Source organism: Ostrinia furnacalis, unplaced genomic scaffold, assembly GCF_004193835.3.
Source record: "Ostrinia furnacalis isolate ACB-3 unplaced genomic scaffold, ASM419383v2 OfSCF4221, whole genome shotgun sequence".
Lineage (NCBI taxonomy): Eukaryota > Metazoa > Arthropoda > Insecta > Lepidoptera > Crambidae > Ostrinia > Ostrinia furnacalis.
The window spans coordinates 20,449-41,168 of record NW_021134460.1 but is presented as its reverse complement, the minus strand read 5'-3'; the positions used below and the strand labels follow the sequence as shown (position 1 = coordinate 41,168).

Here is a 20,720-nt window from a genome sequence, read left to right as displayed (position 1 = left end):
AATCGCCGCGAGAGCTTGCACCTGGAATGTTCCCTCCCGGTGAAAGCCGCCTAGTGCGAGCACACAGCCTACCTAACTATTTTCAACGAGGTTTTTTCATTCATTTTTGTTTCACATTGGTGATCCAATGTGTATGATCGTGGCATTATGCGGATTTGCAGCTAGTTACATTACTGGAATTAAGTAAAAGTTAAAGTTTCTTCCAATTTAAACAGGTGAGGGAATTTAAATTATGTCAAAGCTATAGTTTCCAAGGTGCTACCATTCCCATTGAGTACTAACTTATTGGTTAGTTATATTCGCGGTGGCCAATCACACGCGTTCTTCAAGCAAAATCAAATGAGGAAAATAATATTTCCAATAGGATTAAACAAAACATTATTTTGATACAAGAACCAAAATATAAGAAAATAAAATGCGTGAAACGGAACGTTCAAAGAATATTGCCATAACAATTAACTGTACTTGAATTAGTAGATTTCTTCACATTAGAGAGAACGTCAATGACTACAAAGTGAAATGATTTTATTTGTCCAATAATCCAATAAGAATAAATTATTCACAATACATTTAAAATATTGTATCATTTTCACATTATCAACCTATTACAAAATAAAATTTGAAACAATCCGACAAAATTAAAAACACAACAAAAGTAACTAAAAAGTATAAAAAAGTAATGAAACCTAAAAAAAGAAGTCCGCCCCGGGTGCCAAGCAGCCAAGCATCAGGGGGTGACAACAGTCGCGCAGATTAGTACTCACTGGCTGCATTGTCGTGATGTGGGGGGGTGCGATTGTCTTCTTTCAATCTTCGAATCGGTAGGTAACACAAATCCTGGGGGTACCAGGGGNGGGGGGGGATCGCGCCGCCACTGTAGCAAAAGGTCTGAATCGGTTCCGAACAACACTCCCTGCAGGTGCCTAGCACAGTATATATATGAGCCTAGCCTACACAAATACAAAACTTGGGGATAGGTATCTTTTTGAGAAGGATATTAATTAATATTTTTTAGTTTGATTGATTACTCTGCTGGTGATCAAAGTTTTAAATTGACAAATTACTTATACATTAATTATCTTTTTTCCTAACTCAAAATCTAAATTACTTAATTTATTAATAATATTTTTTTATGATATTGTTTAAACATATTTTGTGACATATCCACCGTGCATGCCACCGTGAGATGTTGGCGATGTATTCCGAGATGTTAGAAGTAATTTTAATTTATGTGATGTCAACATTATTCATTTCAGTCATTTAGATATGGGGGTGCTGTCAATTTCTATCAAACCCAATTTTTTGGGTTTATTAAAATTTTTAAACAGTTTCAACTGGTTTATTGTGTTCTTTAGCTTAATTAATCTCTCAGTATGTATATACGAGGATCAAATAGGCAAATTCGACTGGTAAATTAACATTTTAGGTTATAATATTCATGTCACTGAAGGTTCACAGTTTGGTGAATTTTTAATGAAATTATTACTTTCAGGCGGCAAACATACGTGGGAAGGATAAAATTCTCACAGTTTGACACAGTTTCAACGGCCAAAAAGATTATTGTGGCCACTGAAGAGAATGTATTAGCGGCTTTGAATCTGAAGACAGGTAATTGATTTTATTCAATGTTTCCGTTTTTAATTAGGTAGTGATAACAATAAAAAAACATTGAATGACTTGCTGAATAAACATTAAATTACATTATGCTAAGTAAGCAATAGAAACAGTAAGTGCAAAATGAAGTAACCCCTACATTCTTATTGATTAATGAGCTCTGATGAATGAATCTTATTTAGCTTCATCTGTCTAGCTAGGCGAATTGGAATCTTATATGAAATTTGTTGTATGAATCAGCAAAAAAGTATCAAAATTAAAGTTGTTCAACTTAGAGGTCTGTTTTGTAATTCTACTTGCTTTTATTCTGGTTTAGGGCAAGTAGTATGGCGCCACGTACTAGAAAGTGCGTCTACAGGCAATATCCAGCTTCTGCATGTCTCGGAGAAAGTCGTGACTGTCACTGGGTCCAATCCCTATCTAGTGAGGGGATGGGACTCAACAACAGGTAAAAAATATATTTTTCAGTATTATAGACAATGATAACTTTTATTATTATGAAAAATCCCTATTTCGCATGTACATTTTCTAGCTCTCTGGTTTTCCTTTTGATTGTTTACAATTCTTAATTCCTAAATAGTACAGTAGTAAGATACTTTTTTCTTTCAGATTCGATTGAGTTTTCCCTTGAATTACTATGTAATAAAATCATCCACAATTTATAAGACGGCTTCCAAATTTGTAATGACCAAACTTACAACTCCAGGTGTGCTCCTATGGGAATGGTCGCTGACCCTGCAGAAGGAAGAGCACGCAGAGTTCTCGGAGTGGTGGGTGCAGCAAGGCATGCTGGTGCACCTGCTGCCCGTGTTCGGATCCCACCTCGAGGTGTCCATGTACAACCTGATGACTGGCCAGAATAGGGGAGCTACGTCTAGGTTGCCGGCAATTTGGACTAATGAAGGGTAAGTTTCACAGATTTATATGGATTGCATTGTGGCGATTTGCTTTTAAAAAGATTAAAATATGACAAAAGGGCTTACATAATTATTATGCAAAAAGAATACACATGTGTAGATAATATTTACAAGTTTTACAAAGAATCTTCTTCTATGCCTTTTCCCATTTCACTTCATCATCATCATTATCAGCCTTCTTTGTTTTAATGTGCTAAGATAGTCTTATCTTGTTTTCTCTGGTTGTTGATCTGAGTTTGTTCCTAATCTTTTGTAGTGATGGTTCATAATGTCATGGCCTACATAAGGATCAAGTTATAAAGAAGAACTTCATAAGAATGTCAATTGGAAAATATCACAATTATTTGCTTCCAGATGTGTACTATCAGCTCCGTACTACAGCTGTGTTTCCGGCAACATGGGAAGTCAGTTGCTGCTCTCGCTGGACGTAACATCAAATGCAGTACAAATTATAAGCAAGCCACTCTCCCAGTACATCTCCGAAGACAATGGCAATATCAGAGCTTTAGATGCTAACAGTGTGCAGCCTGGCTTCATTATAGGGGATAAGAAGATTGTTCTGATCAAGAATAATGAGTTCCAAGTGCTAGGCGTCAGTGTGGCGGACCAGTCGGCCAGTGTGGCTATAGTAGACAGTGGCAGTGGACAACTGGTACTACAAACATGGACTGATGAAGTTAAGGTTAGTATGTTTTTGATTGAAAATATCAAGGGTACAACCCTTCAAAGAACAAGTTATGTAACATTGAATAACAAACAAGCCTTTGAGAATGAACTGAGATTACAATAAAAATTGCTTATTCTTCTTATACTCCTTTTTCTTCCTCGGTCCCTTACTGATGAGGATCGCGATCACATTATAGTGTTCCTCCACAGACAGCAGTCATAAGCTGTACTTGTTTATTACTTCATTTATTGTGTATTCTCCTAAAAAGTCGGCAGATGAAATGACGTTCATCGTAGGACTGAATAGTTAACAGGTTTGAAGCAGTCTGCATCCAACCAGCCTATTATAAACTCTCAATCCCAGTTCGTAACTGGCAGTTCCTAGGTTATGCAACATTAATCATCCCCTCAATTCTTTCCAGGGCTTCTCCCTTACGGCCCACAGCGCGTCCACAGGCGCTCCAGTGTCCGAGATTCGCAGCTCAGACGCGGCATTCCGGCCGGTGGAGCCCGAGTTGGCGGCAACTTTGTGTAGCACCACGCCACGCGAGATGCACGCCTGCCGCCTGCTGATAACCGCTGCGGACGACTCGGTGCACCTTATGCAGCAGGGAGGTAAGTAGACGACTTAGTTTGACACTGTTGTTTGATCTATCTGTCACTGTTGCGTCGTTCATGTTGGCATCTCGCTTTTATGAGAGAGATGGTAAGATCCGAAACATGTTAACGTCTTTCGTTACGGGAGGGTTGTAAAATATGTTGTTTTTTAACCCAATTAATCCATGCGGGTTTCTTGCTCGCTAACAGTACATAGTTACGCGAGAAGCAAGCATGAGTCAAATTCAATACGACACACGCGTTCAAGGTGCGTAGTGTGCATGCTTCATGCACGTTCACAGGTCTGGACACTTACCCCTTATTAATAAAAACTTACACCAAGGTCAATAATAATTGTCGTTTGTTAGATGTGTGAAACGGACATTCATTGTTTATCACTACTTTGTACCACATTTACCGCAATAAAGACATTCTATTCTATTCTATTCTAGGATGCACACTGGTTAAAATGATTCCATAGTAAATGACAACTTAAGCCAGAGTTCAACTATGGTGTAACATTTATTAGTTGTTCTCTAAGATATGTGTTTTACTTATCTCAGGCCGTATCCTGTGGTCCCGCGAGGAATCCCTAGCGAACGTGGTCGCAGTGGAGTTCGTTGACCTGCCTGTATCAGACCTGGATGCTGCCATTGAGTCAGAGTTCGACCAGAAAGAAGGTTTGTTATTTCATTTTGTCATTTAAAAAAGTTTTAATAGCTAGCCGGTACTAAAAACTTCTTTCAAAATGAAGCATTCTCAAGCCTGACTGTTTTTTTCTATATTTGGCCAATAATTTACTTTCTTGAGTTTGAATCGAGTTTTGCGCAACTTAGATATTGGATGGATGTTAAGATGCCATGAATGCCATGAAGAATGCGACTTCTTTTATTGAAGAAGGAAGTGTTGTGATACATTTCTTTATGATAACTTTGTATTACTATACATATGTGAAGAATTTGATTTGAAGAGACAAAATTAAATTGAAATTTTTCTTATTTCTAGCTGCCAAGATGTATAGTAAGTATTCAGTAGATTGTGGGTGTGAACCTAAATTATGTGTGCTAGACTTTGTGTTAAAATCTCTTCCGACTGAGACCTGTTGTGGTAGCCTTTTCCATTTTGTATATTTTCCTTGGTGTTTAAATTTTTTTATGTTCGACAAACTTCGCAAAACGTATCGCAGTATCAGATCAGTTCTCAATCTGATCAAGTGAATGTTATTTAGATTTTTATTTTTAAGTCTATATGTTCAGGCGTATTTACTTGATTGCGAAGTAATCCCACTTGTAAATAGTAGTTTTTATACTTTCGATTACCTGTCAATAAGCTACATAAATATGTACATAATTCCAAACTACAATTATTAGCTTTTGCAGTTGCACGTGACTGGTTGATAAGCAACTCTCCTTTTTTCTCACTTCCTTCGTTGAGAATAGACATTTCTGCGTCTCTGATGTACCGCTACTTTTGTTGCTGACTGTACTCACATCCACATAGTTTCTTTTTAGTTGTTAACAACTTCGGCATTGCTAACGTCCGTCATCGTGAAATTGTAAATTATTCATGAATGTTATTCCAATTCCTTAGCTAAATAAGGTCCAATTTTGAGTGCTAAAATAGCTTTGTGAAAGTGTCCTCATCCAGAAGCTCTTATCTTTGCTTCAAAGTACTAACTTTTTCACACGGGCTGTCGTCAGGAAATTATAGTGGCGATGTCCGGTGTCTGCTACCTGATACGCCGTCGCCTGTAGGGCTATTCCGAAATGCTATTTACGCAGTTTCGACTCTACCTGTCACTGTCGCTCATGCTGGCATCTCGCTTTGCGTGAGAGGGGTAGCAACATTCGAAACTTCAGATAACGTTTTTCGGAGTAGCCCCGCTGTTGACATAACCGGTTTGCTAAGATTGACCCGGTGCCCGACGCATATTATTAGTTAATAATATCCAGATTCAGATCAAAGGATGAATGCAAATAATAGTTCAGTATCACTTTTGTTAGCCACAAAACCCTTGATCGACTTGTAATGTGAAATGTGGTTGCATCTTAAAGAAAGTGTTTGAACTTTGTACTTTAGAAGTATTATTATTATTGGTTTTTGGGCCTTTATTTGCGCCAACTCGACCAGGTTTGATCTATTGTGGCAGCCCTTGTCTTTAGAGTTCACTGCTTATACTTTAGAAGTACTGTTATCTCTTTTTTATGTAAGGCAATTCATTGTATGATTGTTACAAACAAAAAAAAAAAACAAAACACAGTAGCTTAGGGCCCTCGCTCACGGCGACATTTTGTCGCGCGTTTCACAAACGAGCGACATCATCGCTACTAACGCGCGTTAGTCGCATTTGCAACGCACTACAGAAGTGATGCCAACGCGCTACTAACGCGCTACAGCAGCGCGTAGGCATCGCTAGAAAAAGTCGCCGTGGGCGAGGGCCCTTAGAAAAAATATTATGATGTAGGTATCGCATTGTATTCTCGTGCGACGTGCGTGACTGCAAAACAGTCAGTAGAATAGAAGCCAACGACCCAACTAATTCTGACTCTTATAATAACCATATGTTTACGCAAATACAGCTTCTATTACCTCCACCATTAGGTTCGGTTTGGGCCGCGTTCTCCCGGCGCCTGCAGACGCAGTTTCAACAGCTGCAGACGTTGATCCAAAGCCTCAAAGGCGCGGAGACCAACACACAGGATACATCCACAGCGTTGGTTCGAGACTACTTCAATCTGCACAAGATTATTGTGCTGGTCACTGATGCTGGAAAGGTAAGAATATAATCGAACTAAGTACATATTTTTAAGAAGATTCAAGTCAGCTGTGATTAGTTTGTATGCACTCGTAAATACCAGACCACGTGGTAGATCACCAATGAGATGGACGGACCAGATCAAGGCCGCAATAAGGCCGCGAGGAATGGCGCCGTATTACGAGGAACATCACTCTGAATCGTAATTCACAATGATGACCACGACCACTCTGACAAGAGTGTACCGAATGTAAAAGGATCTCGTAGATAAACAATATGCTCACGTTTATGCTATGCTATACGTTTGTGGCTTTATTTCATACCATGGTCCCAAAATATTTAAATTCAACCAATCAAAAATTAAATTATATCCAAAATACGAGCTTACATTAAGTTAGAAGAATATCGAATGCATATTATGATCTACAAAGTAGAAACTATCGGTACACATTTGTTTTGTCTGACTTGTATGTTCTATTCTTGGTGTGTTGCATTATTTCTTGTATTCCAGTGCTTCTGTATTAAATATGGCATGTTACTCCTCCCAGATATTCGGCATGGACAACCTATCCGGCGAGATTTTGTGGCAGCGCTTCGAGCCGAGTCTGGACGCTGAAAACGTGGTCGTGTTCACGCGGCGCTCAGCGCGCCACCCGCCGCTCGACGCATACCTCACTATTGTGGGGAAACACGAGGTATGTTTGTATAGTTCATCCTTTGAGAAATAAACAAGATGGGAAGAGATAGAAGATATTGTCAACTCGACAGTCGTATCGACCTTTTGTATCGCTGCTAGTTGGCCGTAATTTAGTTAACCCGTTGATCGAATTTCGAACACATGCCACGTTAACGGGTACGAAACCGTCAAAATGGTGAAGCCGATTCGCGCGACGATCAATCAATCAAATATCAATATTGTCAAAATAACATAATGAGCGCTCATGATGAAAATTGCTGGTAAATTGATAATATTACACGAATATTAAGGCGATTAGAGTCCTCAATGACCTTGGGCGTTTGACCTTCACGCCGCGAGCAACACCCGCGTACCCCGCACCAAAAACTCCGATTTGACACCGATCAAAAATACACGGGCATAGGTAGATACAGAATAGAAGCTCTTTCTTCATACATTACTGCCTATTATTTTAAACTTAAATTGATGAACCTTGATGTCGGTGTCATTTAACTCAGGCGTAAAGGTATTTAATAAAAATAACAAAATCCATGAACATTTTGTACGGGATAAAATTTTATTTTATTTTTCGTAAATTTTCTAATGCTTTTGTCGGTTCAGTCGTTCTCGAAATTTGAACAAACCCGACTTTATTACAAGCTTTTATTTAGCTTGCAATTTATGATGTATGTAGGTAATTACATAAATGTTTGTTCGGGTGGAATCTTGCAAGCTGTAAGGTAGATTCAAGTGAAAAAATATAATAGTTTTAGCCGAATTTAGTTATAGCAAAAGTGGGTCAAGCTCGACTATCAGAAATTAGAGCAATAGTACAGTGCGGGGGTAGATACACCGGCCGCAAATTACCTACTTAGACTTAACTTTTTTGGGGCGCAGTGAAATGCCGGGGGGCTTGCTCGACCTCTCCGCTCGCGTAGGAACAGGACTTTCTTGCTGAGACACCTCTGGGGCAGGTTGTTTGGAGTTGGCTGACAATATGTCCAGATCGCCAAGGGATGTAATAACGCGGCGCCTCCCGTCAGCCAGCTTTGCGTAGATGTTGCCATCCAAAGACCAGACATTAGTAATTCCATACCTCTTGCGTGTCTCCATGAATATGTTTTGTATACTCCGAGTTAGAAACTCAGAGATGACAGTGGGTGTACCCTTTAAGGCCGTCTTCTTTTTCCATACCGAGGATTTTGTGGAATGTTCAGCAAACCGCACCAGGATAGGACGTGGCCTGCCGTCTCTGCTGGATCCCAGTCGATGGCATGCTTTCAGTGCAGATTTGGTTATGTCTGACATGTTGAAGCGGGCTCTTAGTATGTCACAGATGACCGCAGAGGCATCCTCCTTTGAGTCCTCGGGGATGCCACCAAAAAGGAGGCACTTCCTGCGATGTCGCATCTCAAGGGCATCAGTGGCACGAGAAAGCTCTTCAATTTGTGTGCGTAGCAGTTGAACGATTCCGACAACACTCTCCTTGAACGCACTGAACTCTGAATATAGACGTCCGAGGGAAGTCGGCTCTGATGATGATTGCTTCAGCTGTGCCTCAAACTCACTCATGCGCTTATGCAGGGATGCCTCCAGGGATGTCTGTAGCTGGTGAACGTCAGATAAAGTAGACATGGTGTTGGTTTTGTTGAAACGAAGTGAAGAGAACCGGTGACAGGTGCAGTGCAGTGATAATTACAGCATGTAAAGTGATGCAAACGTTTGAGGGTTAATAATAGTGCCCTCTGAGGAAAATTGCAGTATAAAAAGGTAACAATTTAGCCTTTAACTATTTTTTATACAATTTTAATATGAGAGAGAGCTGTTAACTACTTTTGCGCCTACCGCCGAAAAAAAAAAGATTCCATTTCACGGCTCGTGAATTGCACGCCGTTATCCAGGATAATGGTTTGAGGGATGCCGTGAACCAAAAAGACGTAATCTTCCAGATGTTTACTAACAAGATCAGCAGTAGCTCTGCGTAGCGGGAACATGAGGCAATATTTAGAGAAACAGCATGTCACTACAAATATATAACAGTGCTGTTTTCTTGAAGCCGGTAGGGGGCCAACTAAATCTATAGATAGGGTTTGAAAAAGTCTACCACACTCTTTAGGTCTCCCCATCATACCTAAAGTACCCTGAGTTGAAAGCTTATAAGCTAGGCAAGTTTCACAGGAAGACACGTAACTGACAACATCGGGATACATCTTTGGCCAGTAGTAGCGAAGTAATAATCTTTTGTAGGTTTTGAAAATTCCGAAATGACCCGAAATGGGTTCCGAATGATTATCCTTTAAAACACCGAGACGTTGCTCCTGTGGAACAACGAGCTTCCATTCAAACTCGGATGTAAGGGTATTTTTACTTTTCATAAAACGATATAAGGAACCATTCTCAACTCTATAATTAGGGTAACTAGTTGGTGAATCCTGACATCCTTGAAATATATTCTGGTACCAAGTGTCTTGAGTCACTGGACTAGATGATCCCGAAATCGCAGCAAGAGTAGGCAACCTAGAAAGACTATCAGGTATAACATTGTCCTTACCGCGGCGGTGTTTTATATTAAAGTTAAAGGCTGATAATCGGACACCCCATCGGGCCAATCTGCCGGTTGGGTTTGAAAGTGAGAGGAACCACTTAAGGGCCGAGTGGTCAGTGTAAACAGTGAACTGGTTTCCACTCTCCAAGTAACATCGCCAATGCTCCAGGGCCACTAGAACAGCAAGTGTTTCACGTTCTGTGACGCTGTAATTTCTCTCTGATCCAGTAAGAGATCTACTCATGTATGCGACTGGATGTTCGACTCCATCAATCGTCTGGGACAGCATAGCCCCGACACCAAAATTACTAGCATCAGTATGAACGTCAAAAGGGTAGCTAAAATTTGGACAAGCAAGAACAGGTGTATCAACAAGAAGAGATTTAAGTTTCAAAAAAGCCTTGTCAGCTTCATCTGTCCAGAGAAAAGGCGGAGTACATTTTTTAGTGGAGGTCAACTTGTTCAATGGACCGGCAATTGTACTAAAGTTCGGGATAAACCGTCTATACCAAGAAGCTGTACCCAAAAACCGTTTGACCTCTTTTCGATTGCTGGGAGTCGGATAATTAAGTATAGCCTCTACTTTTTCNTCTGACTGCACGTACTCTATGAACAATTCTGACATAAAATCTATTGTCGAACAAAAGCTGGGTTGCACCATCTTACTTCAACTTTGACAAGCGTCAAAAGTCTGTCTAACTCCATACAAAAAACACCGGTTATCGCCAAAGCTACGGTCAAAGTTAGGTCACGTCAGGTGGTGCAACTTATCCGAAGAAAAAATTCATTTTGATCGCTAATGTCAGTTTGTAGCGAGTGACACAACCTCCCCGTCTGAAGGCCAGCGGCCGACTGCCGCCCGCACCCCGCGAAGGCCCCCTCAACAGCAAAACGTTCGGAATTTATCAAAAGTAAAATTTATGAATGAAAGTAATGCTCGATTGAAAAACGCAACGTGTCATTTAAAGATTAAAGAATTCCCAATCTATTCGTGCAAAAATCTTTTAAATTAACATAGCCGTTTTGGACGAGTAGGGAATTTAAGTAAAAAATCGATGTCCCGTATTTATTTTTTTAATCCAAAACAAAGAGACGTAGCGAAAATTCAAACGTCACAAATGTAGTCCTTGAACTGTTGTATAACATATATTTTTTTCAACTATTTCTGTCCAGCAGTAATAGAGGAGTAGGCTTTACAAAATGCCCATTTGGCGCGGATTGAGGACACTAATCGCCTTAACTAAGCGCTTACATTATGGTTTCAGGGCGAGATGAAATTAGGAATCGCTGAAACCACTTTGAGATTAACAGTCATATTTAATTGTAACTTGACTACACATTCTTACTCAAATTGTACACCTAGTTTGTTTGGACGTCATTTTTATATTTTTTTAATGAATACTACTAATTTGATCGTCCACAGGAGACAGGCAACGGGTTAATAATAAGCCTTAACCCGATCCGCGGCACTCTAGTGGGCGAGCGAGTCTTGCACCTCGATACACAGTTACTGCAGTGCGCGTTACTACATCGCACCGACCCGGAGAAGCTGCATGCTCTATTACTGCTGGATAAGGACGAGAATGTGCAAGTAAGTGGTATAATATAGTTGCAGGAAAAGGGTTAATAATAAGTCTTAACCCGATCCGCGGGACTCTAGTAGGCGAGCGAGTCTTACACCTCGATACACAGTTACTGCAGTGCGCGTTACTACACCGCTCCGACCCGGAGAAGCTGCATGCTCTATTGCTGTTGGATAAGGACGAGAATGTGCAAGTAAGATATTTTTTTTTCCACAATGAGGAATCAAATTCAAATTCCTTATTACCCCAATGTTGGTATATAAAAGTTCAATACGAATTTATTTCTTGACCATCAATGTTAATACACACAATCTATCAACATCAAGTGATGATTAGGCTGAAGGTGGAAGCTAGTTTCACTTGGAATCCTCAACCAGAGAGGAACTGGCTATCCTACTTCAAATGTAAATGTTTTCTAAAATGGATGATTGAGTCAGAGCTACCCTTTACTTTAATTGATATTATGTATAATTATTGCTTTTTATTTATTCACACAGGTATTCCCCGCATCCGCCGGCCCTCTGGTGGAGAACATGTATCTTTACGTGGCTGACAAGCACACTGCTGACGTGCAGGGATACGCCCTAAGATACGACGGCAGGGTATGTTGTTTTCATCATTATTTCAGCTAATTTTAATTCATTTCTGGAAATAAGCAACCTTTGAGGGATACTACGAGGCGCGATCCTTTGGTTATTTTATCCAACCCTAGTTTGCAGTATTCTATACTACTTTAGCACGATGGGCAATGGGCATGCTCACAATTTTTTAAAGACTGGTGACGTCAAACTTTCCCCTATAAAAATCCGCCAAGAAATTCCTTTGGAGCTGTTGCAGGAAACCTAAATCAAAATCAAAAAAATCAAAAATATTTATTCAGTTTAGACCACAAGTGGCACTTATGAATGAATGAATGAATGAACCTAGTTGTTGTATGCTATCGAATGAAAACAACTGGACACAAAAAGTGTCTGATTTCATGTTGATTATATGAAAATAAAATAAACTTGCACAGTTGCGTTTACCCGACTTGGTTTCCAGTGTTTTCGCACCGCATCGTAGCGGTGCGCTCGAGTTCTATTTTTTAAACCCTTTTAACTTACATTGACTATTGTTTCTTCCCTTCCAGGCAGTGGTAGCCCAAAAGACATGGGCATTAAAGCTGGGCGGAGGCGCGCCGCATCGCATCGTAGCGGCGCGGGCCGGCGGCGGGCGCGCGGGCTCGGCCGGCCGCGTGCTGGGCGACCGCAGCGTGCTGTACAAGCACGCCAACCCTAATATGGTGCTGTTCGTGACGGAGGGACCCGACCCTATACACAAAGGTCAGTTGTAGCTTAATAAACGAGAGCAGAAAAGTTCTCGAGTGGCGACTACGGGCTGGAAGACATAGCGTGGGCAGGCTTCCCTCTAGGTGGACAGACGATCTGGTGAAGGTTGCGGGAAGAATCTGGGTGGGAGCAGCGCAATACCGGTCGTTGTGGAAATCCTTGAGGGTGATCTTTATTCAGCAGTAGATCAGTTGTAACACAAATCCTATACACAAAGGTCAGTGGTAGCACAGTATATGTGGGCGCTCAAACAAGGCGATGCGTTTTTCTTCGTCACCGAGGGGTCTGACACCATACACAAATATCAGTGGTGCATACTCAGTATACGTGGCTACCTCAAACTAGGCGGTGCGTTTCTCTTCGTCATTGAGGGGTCCGCCCCCATACACAAAGGTCAGTGGTAACACAGTATACGTGGGCGCGCAAACTAGGCGGTGCGTTTCTCTTCGTCACTGACAGGCCCAACCCTATACATAAAGGTCAGTTGTTGCCCAGTATAAGGGGGCGCTCAAACTGGGCGATTCGTTTCTCTTCGTCACCAAAGTGTCTGACACCATACACAAATGTCAGTGGTAACACAGTATAAGTGGGCGTCAAACTAGGCGGTGCGTTTCTCTTCGTCACTGACAGGCCCAACCCTATACACAAAGGTCATTAGTAGCCCAGTATACGTGGGTGTGCAAACTAGGCAGTGCCTTTCAAGCTCGGCGGTGGTTCCCTTCACCGCATCGTGTGTTTCCCTTCGTCACCAAGGAGTCTGACCCCATACACATAGGTCACTAGTAGCTCAGTATAGCCGCACCGCATCGTGGCATCGTGGGCTCGGCGGGCCGCGTGCTGGGCGACCGCAGCGTGCTGTACAAGCACGCCAATCCTAATATGGTGCTGTTCGTCACGGAGGGACCCGATCCTATACACAAAGGTCAGTTGTGGCACAGACTGAGGCGCTCAAGCTACACGGAGGGACCCGAATGGACTTCTTCAGAAAGCTGGGGACCCGACCCCATACACAAAGGTCAGTGGTAGCACAGTATACGGGGGCGCTCAAACTTGGCGGCGCGTTTCTCTTCGTCACTGACAGACCCAACCCTATGCACAAAGGTCAGTGGTAGCACAGTATACGTGGGTGTGCAAACTAGGCAGTGCCTTTCAAGCTCGGCGGTGGTTCCCTTCACCGCATCGTGTGTTTCCCTTCGTCACCAAGGAGTCTGACCCCATACACATAGGTCACTAGTAGCTCAGTATAGCCGCACCGCATCGTGGCATCGCGGGCTCGGCGGGCCGCGTGCTGGGCGACCGCAGCGTGCTGTACAAGCACGCCAACCCTAATATGGTGCTGTTCGTGACGGAGGGACCCGACCCTATACACAAAGGTCAGTTGTGGCACAGACGGAAGCGCTTAAGCTAGGTGGAGGGACTTCGTTATGGAGCTAGGGACCAGACCCCATACACAAAGGAAGGTGGTAGCACAGTATACGTGGGCGTGCAAACTAGGCGGCGACCGCAGCGTGCTCTACAAGCACGCCAAACTCAACCTCGTGCTGTTCGTGACGGAGGGACCCGGCCCTATACACAAAGGTCAGTTATAGCACAATATACGGGGGCGCTCAAACTTGGCGGTGCGTTTCTCTTCGTCACTGACAGGCCCAACTCTATACATAAAGGTCAGTTGTTGCCCAGTATACGTGGGTGTGCAAACTAGGCAGTGCCTTTCAAGCTCGGCGGTGGTTCCCTTCACCGCATCGTGTGTTTCCCTTCGTCACCAAGGAGTCTGACCCCATACACATAGGTCACTAGTAGCTCAGTATAGCCGCACCGCATCGTGGCATCGCGGGCTCGGCGGGCCGCGTGCTGGGCGACCGCAGCGTGCTGTACAAGCACGCCAACCCTAATATGGTGCTGTTCGTCACTGAGGGACCCGACCCTATACACAAAGGTCAGTGGTAGCCCAGACTGGAGCGCTCAAGCTACACGGAGGGACCAAATCAAATCAAATCAAATCAAATTCGTTTATTTGTGGAACATAGGTAAATAACATATTACAGGTGTTAAAAATGAGGTCGGTATCACTATGTTTGGCCCAAGGTCGGCGTACAAATTTACATAANGTGGAGCCAGATAATCAGCACAACATTTGATTGCCGCTGTATCTAACTCATCGTAGCCCACGCTGTTAGTGTTTTTCAGGGAACAGATAACCCGAATGGACTTCTTCAGAAAGCTGGGGACCCGACCCCATATACAAATGTCAGTGGTGCATACTCAGTAGACGTGGGTGCGCAAACTAGACGGTGTTTTTCTCTTGGTCACTGACAGGCTCTACCCTATACACAAAGGTCAGTGGTAGCCCAGAAGACGTGGTCGCTCAAGCTCGGCGGTGGTTCCCTTCACCGCAACGTGTGTTTCCCTTCGTCACCAAGGAGTCTGACCCCATACACAAAAGTCTTTAGTAGCCCAGTATACGCGCGGGCTCGGCGGGCCGCGTGCTGGGCGACCGCAGCGTGCTGTACAAGCACGCCAACCCTAATATGGTGCTGTTCGTGACGGAGGGACCCGATCCTATACACAAAGGTCAGTGGTAGCACAGTATAAACAAGGCGATGCGTTTTTATTCGTCACCAAAGAGTCTGATCCCATACACAAATATCAGTGGTGCATACTCAGTATACGTGGCTACCTCAAATTATGTGGTGCGTTTCTCTTCGTCATTGAGGGGTCCGCCCCCATACACAAAAGTCAGTTGTCCCCCGGTATATGGGGGGGCTCAAGCTCGGCGGTACGTTTTTCTTCGTCACTGACAGGCCCTACCTTTTACACAAAGGTCAATGATAGCCCAGAAGACGTGGTCGCTCAAGCTCGGCGGTGGTTCCCTTCACCGCATCGCGTGTTTCCCTTCGTCACCAAGGAGTCTGACCCCATACACAAAAGTCTTTAGTAGCCCAGTATACGCGCGGGTTCGACGGGCCGCGTGCTGGGCGACCGCAGCGTGCTGTACAAGCACGCCAACCCTAATATGGTGCTGTTCGTGACGGAGGGACCCGACCCCATACACAAAAGTCAGTTGTAGCCCAGTATACGGGGGCGCTCAAGCTCGGCGGTGCGTTTCTCTTCGTCACTAACAGGCCCAACTCTATACACAAAGGTGGTGCACTGTGGTCCTCCACTGCGTGGGTTTGATTGGTAAATGTAAAGTCAAGAGGGCGCAGAATCCGCTCCACGCAACGGAAAGTCTAAATCAACTTTTCTATCCACAATATTTCTTCCAGCGATTGCTGTTTGCAGCAGATCTATTATGATTTCTGTCGGTACTAAATCTGTGATGGAGGGAATTTTCTTTGTAAATTGACTGATTAATTTTGTAAAATCTGTTTAATAATAGACATGTTGACACCACAGTCAATTGACGTACTTTTTAAAACTGTCATAACGAAACTCTCCCATAGATTTTGTATGGCACTACAAGCAAGTGACGTCACTATTTTGTCAACCCAATTAAACTACTTTTTTCAATTACAATTCGAACAAAAAACGAAATTTACAGGTAATTTAAAATAAATTAGGTTTTTAAGACCAGAATGAAGAGTATTTTTAAAACAGTTGTGGTTTCGAATTATTGGGGTATGGTGTCAAACTGTCTATTGTTTCATGTCGTATCACAGACGTGGTAGTCGCGACGTGCGTGGACGCAGCGTCAGGCGCAGTACTGGCTTCAGCGGCGGCGCGGCGCGCGCGTGCGCTCCCTCTGGCGGTGCAGCAGGACAACTTCGCCGCCTTCGTCTACCACAGCGACAAACATCGTAGGACTGAGATCGGTGAGTTGTAACCTTAGTTCATCTCAATAAGGTTCAAAATATGGGAGCAAGATTGGTGAGCTACTCTGAAAACATCCTTCTATCTTAAACTAGCTTTCCGCCCGCGGCTTCATCCGCGTGGAATTTTGTCTGTCACAGAAAAACAATATCGCTCACCGCTTAGACCTACCCTGGACTACGACAAACATTTTAAAACCAAAATCAGCTCAATCGGCCCAGCCGTTCTCGAGTTTTATTTTATTTTATTTTATTCAGAACAACAAACAATTACATAATATAGCTTATACCAGTATTAATGACTATTATTAATATTACTAATTATGTAACCAATAACATTGTTCGCAAAGTAATTTTCAAAAAAGGAAAACAAAAACCAAAGCAGTGACAATCTACTAGTGTTACGTATTAATATAACAATTTATATAACAAATACAAGACAATAGTGCCGAAACTGTTATGATACACAAAAGTGAAATAATTATAAATAAATTAAATTTTCACTTAATAAATTAAGAGTGCAAGAAGTTCTAAATAGATTATGATGAAACTTTACAGTGTTATTATTTATATATCAGAATAACATATGGGCTACAATTCACAACGATTCGTGACACACTCAACCTCACGCGGGAAAAGCCGTGGGCAAAGTCCAATATTACATTTATGAATATAAAGACAGAAATTAAATTAATCCTGAATGCTCGTACTAATAACTTTTAATTTTGAATGGATTGCATTTTTGAACTGCCCAAGAGATAGCGTGAATAAATCTAATTTTAATCGGACTAACGAACAACAACTCATTTTTATTTATATAGATAGACTAGATCAAGATAAAAATATGGTGGCAACAAGTCAGTTATCACCAATCGGGCTAGGATGCGCGCCGAGATAAAGTCTTATCGATGGATGATAAGCGTATGGGCTTATCGCGGCGCGCATCCTAGGCCTACAGATAACAGATAAAAGGTGTTAACAACATTACCTCGTAAAAATTAAGATCAAAATATGGAGGTAACAAGTGAGTCATCATCAGGTCAAATGGAGACCACAAAACCAGCGACCGAGACGGGAGCCGGTCCCGTTTCTAAGCTTTCACGACCACTTTCTCCACGAAGAAGAAGAAAAGAAAATCAGTGCTGTTGTCAGCACGAGTTGAACTATTTCCAATCTCAGAGATTGAATATCTATTTGTACTTGTTCAATGAGGGTTTTCGCAATTGAAATTTTGAATAGACGCGAGGTCCAAATGCTGCATGATTGGTTATTTTTGATGACATTGACAGATATGTCAAAATCCACCAATCAAGCAACATTTGGACCGCGTCTACGTATTGCCATCTGGCGGATTTTTCAATTGCGAAAACCCTCATTGAAAGTACATATTGTTATTTGTGTTATAGTGGCTATTTCGGTGTAATCAGGTACCTTAGAACTGTACGAGGGCAAGTCCCGCTGGCTGGAAGCGGGCACAGCATTCAGCTCGTTCCGCGGCGCGCGCGCCCCCAGCGTGTACCGCGCGGCATATGTGTTGCCCGCGGCGCCGCGCGCCTTCGCTGTCACTACAACCGAGCGATCGCTGACGGACAAACACGTGTTGCGTGAGTAGAACATTTATACATGTAGAAAAGGTTTCTAGCTTTATAGATCGTTCCATCCACAAAAACCTCCAATTCTTGGTCGAAGGAAGCGCGGGGTGCGGGGAGTTTGATCCGATCAATCCGAGCGTCATTATTGTAGTGTGCGAGTGCACTCATGGATAATTCAGCGTGTACCGATAACACTCGAACATTAGCGGAAGAATGGTGGGGCGCGTCTTCGTGGATGAGACGATCTATAGCACTAGAGCTGTACGAGGGTGTAGTGTACCTAAATGTGCACGCACTATTCACTGGCTCACCGTCGCACCAAGCGTCTTACTGCGGCACGTCCGTCCTCGCCGGCGTCTGCCGTACAACTGACTCGACTCGTTTCTCTCATAACGATGTCACGTAACTGCCTTTCACATGTGTGCGTGAGACAGCGTATTGTATCTAGTACGTAGATACAAACACTACAGAGGGCAAGTGTCGCTCAGCTCGTTCCGCGGCGCGCGCGCCCCCAGCGTGTACCGCGCGGCATATGTGTTGCCCGCGGCGCCGCGCGCCTTCGCCGTCACCACTACCGAGCGATCGCTGACGGACAAACATGTGTTGCGTGAGTGGAAACATTTGTTTATGTAGAAAAGGCTTCAGCATTAGCATTGGAGTATGAGGGCAAGTCTCGCTCGCTGGAAGCGGGCGCGGCCTTCAGTTTGTTCCGCGGCGCCGCTCGCCTTCGCCGTCACTACAAAGGAGCAATCGCTGACGGATAAACAAACACGTGTTGTGTGAGTAGAAACTACTAAGTTCGTACACACATGGTTATTCATTTTACAAAACATTCCCTGAAAGTTTAAAAGAAATGGGAATTCTAGACTCAATCCAAAATTTACTTAAAGAAGTCGCTAACGTATTTACGTCTATCCATTGGTGCTACTGTAGAGTAAGGTCATGTAACTCACAGTGACTAAGATCATGGCGTCAACTGGTGAGCGCTAAGGTGTTTTGAAGATTCATATTTGCTCTCATTATAATGGCCCACTATAAAGTAAGGTCTTGTCACTTGCTTATGAGCGTTAAAGCCGCAGTGTCCTCACTGGTGGTACCAACTAAGCACAAAAATGGCTTTATTAGACAGCTCAAGAAGCACTTTAATGCCCATTGGAGCAATAATAAATAATTTGTAAGGTTGACTTGCTGACGTATGTGACAAATAACTACAATACTATTTACAGTGGCGTTATCAACCGGAGCGATACTGGAACTTCCTTGGGCATACTTAGAGCCGCGGCGGCCGCTGGCTCCCACGCCCGAGCAGCGAGAAGAAGGCCTCATACCATACGCGCCAGAACTACCACTACCTGCCGATGCAGTACTGAACTATAACAGAACCTTGCATAGAATCAACGCGATATACACCGCGCCATCGGGATTAGAGTCTACGAGCTTGGTGCTGGCTACCGGCTTGGGTGAGTTTCGTCCTTGTGACTTTAAGAATTAGGTTTCAATTAGATTGCCCTACGCGCCCGAACTGCCACTACCCGCCGACGCAGTACTCAACTATAACAGAACCTTGCATAGAATCAACGCAATCTATACTGCCCCTTCGGGATTAGAGTCTACGAGCTTGGTGCTGGCTACCGGCTTGGGTGAGTGTAGTCCTTGTGACTTTAAGAATTAGGTTTCAATTAGATTGCTCTACGTGCCAGAACTACCACTACCCGCCGACGCAGTACTCAACTATAACAGAACACTTCATAGAATCAACGTGTGCCATGTTGGGGGACCGTATGAATGAGACACGGGTTGTAGTTAGTCTCTGATATTAATCTGTTTATTAATGTGAACTGCGCGGCTATTTATACTAATATAGATCAAAGGTAAATGACGTCACAGCATCAGCACTATACGTGATAAATGTGCTGACACTGTGAACGTGATCAAGATAAGATATGAAGAGATAAAGTATTGTGCATACCGGCACAGTACTCCCCCCCTTTAAATAAGAAATAAAAAAATAATGCGCTAATTACAATAACATACATAAATTATATACGTTAATACAGGTTCAATGTTCAATTCAATCAATCTCTACATACTTACATACAAGAAATAAAAATAATGTGCTAATTACATAATACAAATTACAATAACTATCTACGTTATACAAATCATGTGGTAAAAAATGGGGAAACGTTTATAAAAATGAGATTATAACAAAACATAACCACTGGCTTCTTCCTTATCTGGCGTTTTCACANTCTAAAGCACAACATTTATAAAAATTTTGCTGCGGTAATGCACTCTGAGGTCGTCGGTCCATCTTGTAGGTGGACTTATTGGGTCTTGTGGGTTTATTCACTTTAGCAACCCATAATAAAATCCTCATGAAGTAATAAAATTCTAACCCCTTTATTAATAAAATCAAGTTACACCCTAGTTCAACTATGGCTTAGATTGTCATTTGGTATGGAAATGTCATTTTAATCCATGGTTCTTCCTAGGTGTAACTCTTTATTAATAAGGGGTTCTTCAAATAAAAATATTTATTTCACAATTATCCCTATAAATAATTATAGACTTAAGGAAGGATGCAGGAGCAGTAAACCCTTCATGTCTCGCATAACGTAAGTAGGTACCATACGAT

General features: G+C 42.8%; 2 protein-coding genes across 2 annotated transcripts; one reads left to right on the top strand and one right to left on the bottom strand.

The window, feature by feature from the left end:
- The first annotated feature begins 1,261 nt into the window (after positions 1-1,261).
- On the top strand, positions 1,262-19,584 carry EMC1 (ER membrane protein complex subunit 1). The gene is made up of 15 exons (XM_028313298.1): positions 1,262-1,409; positions 1,493-1,608; positions 1,931-2,062; positions 2,321-2,519; positions 2,886-3,213; positions 3,620-3,812; positions 4,358-4,474; positions 6,396-6,568; positions 7,098-7,244; positions 11,194-11,361; positions 11,851-11,955; positions 12,483-12,675; positions 16,341-16,493; positions 17,918-18,094; positions 19,309-19,584. The coding sequence occupies exons 1-15, from the start codon at positions 1,267-1,269 to the stop codon at positions 19,572-19,574; spliced, it is 2,610 nt and encodes an 869-aa protein (XP_028169099.1). The 5' UTR covers positions 1,262-1,266; the 3' UTR covers positions 19,575-19,584.
- On the bottom strand, positions 8,021-8,695 carry LOC114359055 (uncharacterized). Its single transcript, XM_028313300.1, has one exon. The coding sequence runs from the start codon at positions 8,633-8,635 to the stop codon at positions 8,093-8,095; it is 543 nt and encodes a 180-aa protein (XP_028169101.1). The 5' UTR covers positions 8,636-8,695; the 3' UTR covers positions 8,021-8,092.
- Positions 19,585-20,720: the final 1,136 nt, after the last annotated feature.